Source organism: Rhododendron vialii, chromosome 4a (genome assembly GCF_030253575.1).
Source record: "Rhododendron vialii isolate Sample 1 chromosome 4a, ASM3025357v1".
Classification (NCBI taxonomy): Eukaryota; Viridiplantae; Streptophyta; class Magnoliopsida; order Ericales; family Ericaceae; genus Rhododendron; species Rhododendron vialii.
The window spans coordinates 33,654,412-33,661,299 of NC_080560.1; the positions used below are offsets into that span (position 1 = coordinate 33,654,412).

General features: G+C 39.3%; 1 protein-coding gene across 2 annotated transcripts; it reads left to right on the forward strand.

Annotated features, from left to right (window-relative positions):
* LOC131324816 (uncharacterized) lies at window positions 1-6,118 on the forward strand. 2 transcript variants are annotated; one of them, XM_058356953.1, is made up of 9 exons: window positions 1-214; window positions 466-529; window positions 1,387-1,472; window positions 1,801-3,172; window positions 3,303-3,989; window positions 4,095-4,178; window positions 4,254-4,329; window positions 4,500-4,816; window positions 5,619-6,118. In XM_058356953.1, exons 4-9 carry the CDS (start codon window positions 1,841-1,843, stop codon window positions 5,841-5,843), a joined length of 2,721 nt encoding a protein of 906 aa, XP_058212936.1. In that variant the 5' UTR covers window positions 1-214; window positions 466-529; window positions 1,387-1,472; window positions 1,801-1,840; the 3' UTR covers window positions 5,844-6,118. The 2 variants fall into 2 exon arrangements, with proteins under 2 accessions (XP_058212936.1, XP_058212935.1); XM_058356952.1 differs by lacking the exon at window positions 466-529.
* Window positions 6,119-6,888: the final 770 nt, after the last annotated feature.

Here is a 6,888-nt window from a genome sequence, read left to right on the forward strand (position 1 = left end):
CGAACATGGAACCCTAAAATACGCCCCCTTTCCCTAAAGCCACAACCCAGCGCCTCCACTCACAGAGTCAGAGTCACGATTCATACCCACCGATCTCAACTCGTTCTTCTTCCCCACTCCACCTCACCAATGATGACGCCCAGATTATGAAAATGACGCCCAAATTCAACAGAAAAATGCATCGCGATCGCTGAGTCCTGGCTCCTGACCGATGGTACAGAATTTTGATCACTATTAGTTATGCTTTTCATTTCATTCTTTTGTTTGAATTACAGTATTAGTTCCATAAGGAGTTCTCAAGTTTTTTTTTTTTTTGAATTTTAATGATGACATATATGATGAATAGAAGAAAGATTGAAGTTTTTCCATTTCATTCTCCTCATGTTAATGGCAAAGAAGCTGTCTTGAATATAATTTGTTCTATTGAGGTGGTATCCACTTGCCTCTCTCCTCATTTTCTGGCAGGGACGGACGCAGAATTTCTTAGGTTGGATGGGTGAACATTTATAAAATGATAAACAGATGAAAGGTGATATTAATTTTGCTTGCATTGAAAAAACACTGTAAAAAAGATTGTCCGATATAGTTTCGTTCAACCTATTCAATCTACTAAGATATAGTCATCTATGATTATAGCTGCATAGAATTTTATGCATGCCTGTCCAACAAAACAATATTATAAACGTGAAAATATTGCTAAAACTATGTTTTGATTTTCCAAGTACTCTTGGTTGGGCGAGTCTTGGATGGTTCAGAACAATGTTGGGTGGGCGAATATAATCCAATTTCAAAATTTTAAGGAAATGCTACTATAACTTTATTAAAATTTTGAAACATGAGTAGAGCAGTTGTCTAGGCTCATCCGCCCTTGGGTCAGTTGTTGGTTTCTCAAAACAGCTTTTCGGTTTCAAGATTTGTCATGTTTAACGGGTTAGCACAGAATTTCTTCCCGGATGCCTACAAACAATGTTCACTATCCAAATACTGTAGTATCAGGTTAAAGGTGTTATACAGTTCAATTTTTTAGCTGGTCTTCATCAGTATTTGATCCTTTCTTTCAACGCAAACTTTAGGTTTGAGGTGTTTCATCACACTCTCGTTCATCGCTAGTACAATAACCAGATCAGTTCACATTATGCACCGTGATCCTGAAGAGTTTGGACAGCAAATTAGGTGGTCGAAATTTTCGTTAAGTGGCTCAAAAGCCTCACATAGTAGCTCAGTACAAATGTATGACCCTCTTTTGATTGGTTTGATGGACCTGATTTAGGTATCCTTCCCTTGCTGAGGGATTTAAATGTAATCATATGTTTATCTGTTAAATAGACTGACCTATTAAATTAAGGTTAGGGTATGATTCAATAATGTTCAATTGTTTCTTTGTAGCTTTGAAGAAGTATCCTGAGGCCAGCCGGGGTTCATAATCTTTCCAAGAGTAAGGCCAGTGGAGCTTAACACGTCTGACAGTAAAAGTATGTGGTGCAACTGCATTTCCTGTTTTGTTCAAGCAATAGCATAAAGCGTTGTCGATGCAGCAAAGAATATGAAAGCAACCATATCTAAGTTGGTAGTTTAGTTTAGATGTGGCCTGTTGAAAACAAGGTTGCAATCTTGTGAAAGAAAAAGTAGTCATGTTCCTTGCAAAATTTCTAGTGGGGTGAATTTTAGTTTTATGGCATCCAGATCTGGAGTTCTATGTTTAAATGATCTTGTATATCTTCAAAAGCAAATTGTGATGCAGTACTCCTCTATCTTATTGCTCTTCTGATATCTTTTCCCCGTCTCTTACCATGCATCCAGGTCAAATTAGTTTTACAACAGCAGCACGACTCCTCATCAAATGGTTGAAGAGATGGGATCACTTCGATCTGCTGGATTTGTTGACCCTGGATGGGAACATGGAATTGCTCAAGATGAGAGGAAGAAGAAAGTAAGATGCAATTACTGTGCGAAAATAGTTAGCGGGGGGATTTACAGATTGAAACAACATTTAGCTCGACTTTCTGGAGAAGTCACATACTGTGACAAGGCTCCAGAGGAAGTTTTTTTGAAAATGAGAGAAAATCTGGAAGGAGGTCGTTTTGGTAAGAAACCAAGGCAAATTGATTACGATGAACAAGCATATTTGAATTTCCAGTCCAATGATGACATAGAAGAGGAGGAAGAACAGACTGGATATAGGAGCAAAGGAAAGCAATTGATGGGTGCTAAGGGTTTGGTTATAAATTTGGCCCCCCTTCGATCATTAGGATATGTTGACCCTGGGTGGGAGCATGGTGTTGCTCAGGATGAAAGGAAGAAAAAGGTGAAATGCAATTATTGCGAGAAAATAGTTAGTGGTGGTATCAATCGATTTAAGCAACATCTAGCTAGAATACCGGGAGAAGTTGCACCCTGTAAGAATGCTCCAGAGGAAGTGTATCAAAAGATAAAAGAGAACATGAAATGGCATCGTACTGGAAGGAGGCATAGACGGCCTGATTCCAAGGAGATATCTGCTTTTTATATGCATTCAGACAATGAGGAGGAGGAAGAAGAGCAAGAGGAGGATGCTCATATGACCAATGAAAGACCATTACTTGGAGATAAAAGATCAGGCAAAGACTTGAGGAGGACATTTAAAGGTACATCCTCTGGTAGTGGATCCGAACAAATAATGAAAAGACCAAGACTGGATACTATTGTTCTGAAAACACCAAAGAGTCAGATGGCTGCATCGTCCAAACAAGTAAAGTTGGGTTCGAGCAAAAAATCTCGCAAGGAGGTTATATCTTCAATATGCAAATTCTTCTATCATGCAGGAGTTCCTTCGCATGCAGCAAACTCCCCATATTTCCATAAGATGTTGGAGTTGGTTGGGCAATATGGACATGATTTTGTGGGTCCTTCATGCAGAATGATATCTGGTCGGTTTTTGCAAGACGAAATTGTGACCATAAAAAATAACCTAGTTGAGTATAAGGCTTCCTGGGCAGTTACTGGTGGTTCCATTTTGGCAGATAGTTGGAAAGATACGCAGGGTAGGACATTGATCAATTTTTTAGTTTCATGCCCCCGTGGTATATACTTTGTTTCTTCTGTTGATGCCACTGAAGTAGTTGAAGATGCCACAAATTTATTTGAGTTGCTTGACAAAGTAGTGGAAGAGATGGGTGAGGAAAACGTCGTGCAGGTACATTTAACCTTTTCTCTTAGTCTAGTTTTCCCACGTTTCTCGTCATTAGCTGCAAATGTCTATCAGTTTATTTATCTGTTTCTCCTACCTCCTCCCTTCTAACACTCCATTATAACTCCAAGTGTAGGTAATCACCGAGAATACTCACAGTTATCAGGTTGCCGGAAAGATGCTTGAAGAGAAGAGAAAGAATTTGTTTTGGACTCCTTGTGCTGCCTATTGTATTGATCGGGTACTTGAAGATATTGTGAAAATAAAGCTGGTGGGAGAGTGCATGGAGAAAGGCCAAAAGATAACAAAGTTGATTTACAATCAGATTGGATTATTACATCTCATGAAAAAAGAGTTTACAGGGGGGCAGGAACTTCTGAGGCCATGTGTAACCCAGTGTGCTTCAAGTTTTGCTACTTTGCAAAGTTTGTCAGACCATAAGATTGGTCTTAAAAGGATGTTCCAATCAAATAAATGGCTTTCATTGCGGGTATCGAAATCTGATGAGGGTAGAGAAGTGGAGAAGATTGTACAGAATGCCACATTTTGGAAGAAGATGCAATATGTTAGGAAGTCAGTAGACCCTATAATGGAGGTACTTCAGAAAATCACTAGTGATGAAAGCCTTTCAATGCCATATATCTACAATGATATGTACAGAGCCAAGCTTGCTATCAAAAGCAATCACGACGATGATGTGCGTAAATATGGACACTTCTGGAGTGTAATTGACAATCGTTGGAACTCACTGTTCCACCACCCTCTGTATCTGGCTGCTTACTTCCTGAATCCATCCTACCGATATCGTCCTGATTTTGTTGCGGTAAGAAAAAATAATGACCGCATACGCCTGCGTGCTGCTTTCTTGAGCTACTTTTTTTTGCCAGTTGTCCTATATAAATTTCCTGTTCCATGTATGTACTTGTAGCATCCAGATGTTGTGCGTGGGCTGAACTCATGCCTTGTTCGACTGGAGCCAGATAATGGAAGAAGGATTTCTGCATCCATGCAGGTAGGATTTTATTATTGGCCTGATCGTGTTTAAGGGATCATCCATTCTTTGCTGCATTTTCCCTCTCTCTTTCAGATTTCCGAATTTAGTTCTGCAAAAGCTGATTTTGGGACTGACCTGGCAATTAGTACCAGATCAGAACTTAATCCAGGTAATATCAATAATAAACATTCAAGTACTAGTTAAACAAGTTCTCACAATAGTAGATTATTTGAATAAATGCATACTTGCTCTATGCATGTACATTGAAATTGAAATGCGTTCCTTCATATTGTACGGATTCTAAATATGGACTGATGAAAGACGTCCTTCCCTTTCCAGCTGCCTGGTGGCAACAACATGGGATAAATTGCTTGGAGCTGCAAAGAATCGCTGTACGCATATTGAGTCAAACATGCTCTTCTTTTGGGTGTGAGCATTCCTGGAGTATATATGATCTCATCCATCGCCAAAGACGAAATCATTTAGCGCAGAAAAGACTAAATGACTTGAGCTACGTCCACTACAACCTGAGACTCAGGGAACGCCAAATACGGAGAAGGTCCAATGACTCAGTCTCCCTTGACAGTGTTCTGCAAGAAAATTTGTTACATGACTGGATTGTAGATGCTGAGAGACCAGCTTTGCCACAAGACGAGGTAGCTTTCAAGCTCAGATCTTCTTTGGAGCATTTTATTATTTCTGGATGCTTTCCTTAGCTGGTATTGACTTTTGGTCACTATTTCTCTAGGCAGTTCAGTTGTAACTATCGGGCAATCATATTAATCACCTCCATGTTTCGTTGCTATTTTCTTAAGAAGTTCAAGGTTAAAAAAAGAAAAGAAAGGGATACTGTGAACTCAGTCTGGATGTTTACAAATTACAATACTATAGCTAAGCCATGCAGCATTTACAAAAGGATAAATCTCCAATAAAGTGCACAAATGCTTTGGGGTCCCTTCTAACCAACAATGGAAATCTAATGCGAAGCTGATTTGAGTCTATATATACTGTTACCATTCTGAAGAGCTTTTGTTTTGGAACTAGGCATACGGCCCATAAAATGAAGCTGTTTAGCGCCATCTGAAATCCCGTTATTTTGATATTGCGTCCTGCGTGTGTTAACTTTTTGGGATCAAAAGAGATGTAGGGATTGTATTATTTTGATGATATGGGCTTGATAGGATCCCTTGGGGTTTTGTACCCCTACCTAGTTTTAAGTCTCCTGTTGAGCTTAAGCACACTAAGTCTTAAATTTAAGCTAGTTAGTATGCATTAGGGGCAAGTGTTCAGTACCCATCAAAGAAAAATACTCTTTTAGCGTTCTCTTGATGTTGTTATGATCAGTGTCTTATTAGAAACATAGAAGTAGGTTTCAGTGACAACAAATTTGGCTGGAACTTAAATTATTGTTAATATTATTATTATTATTTTATTATTGTTACTATCATCATTTTGTAGGAAATCCTTTACCATGAAGTGGAACCAGCTGACGCGTGTGAAACTGATTTGATCGAATACGAAGATGGAAATGCAGAGAGTAGGAAGGGATCACTAGAGATGCTGACTTTGGGAGAAGCGGAACCCTTGAATGTCAATCCCCATAGTAATGTTGGTACTGCCACTGATGATGATGACGATGATGGTGATGATCTCAATTTTCTTGATGATGATTTGAGCGATTAGCGGAGTTCTGGCTCTGCTTATACTGATGAAAGAGTGGAATATTTCCCACCTATCAGATCTAGATTGCGGAGAGTTGAATTCGACAGGCACAATTAAATTGCTAATTTAGGTTGTGTTGGGCATTTCTTTCTTTCATCGGGCATAAAATCTAGCGCTTGAAGCATTTCACTTGTAAAGTTCCAGTCATCTATTTTCCGGTCATCTGTAACTCAGAGTACATGATATCACTAGATTGTAAATTTTGGTATTGGTTCTTAGACATGATTTCCCAAAAAGCCCTTCCTCGTTTCGAAGGTACATTCTTTAGTAGCAATTGCAATCCATCAATAAGACAGTTGCTCCCAGGGCCACAGGGATACGGAGCGGGAGTGGCACATGCTACCTGGGTTCTAATTTTTTTTAGTTTTTTTCTTCACATTATGGGGAGTTGATTAAGTGATTATTGATATCCGAATAACTTGATTTCTTACACAAATGACTAAACTCAAAGATCTCTTCCCCACTAGGGGCATCCATGACTCGAAACTTCTGCACTTTCTTAGGCGGAAACCTCATATAACTTGAAGATCGCCATTACCACAGCAAAGCGATCTTCCTTGGCAATTGCATCCGCACATCCATTAACTTCCCTATTGATCCCACTCATAACACACTCCCAATCCTCTTGCAGACTTTCACAAATTTGCAGACCATCCGGCATTAAGAACTCAATGCGTTTGAATTCATCTATCATGTGTTCGAAAAGAAAGAGAATGGACCATGAAGTTTCATTCTAGTGCGCTTATGATCGTGCTAAGATACAAAAGTGTGAATTTGTTGCGAGTCCATTGGAGTTATTGAACAAACTACATGAGGGTGTTCCAGAAGACTTAGAGCACAAAGGGCACAGAAGACTAGCCAATCTACAAGTGGCGTCGCGTCCAATTCATACTCAATTTTTCCGATCAGAAAGCTTAGATGACCCTCTCTGCTCGGGTTCATGCTTCAAAGAGCTAAATCAAGGATCAATAATGAACTGGTTGATTATCTTTATCACATTTTTGTC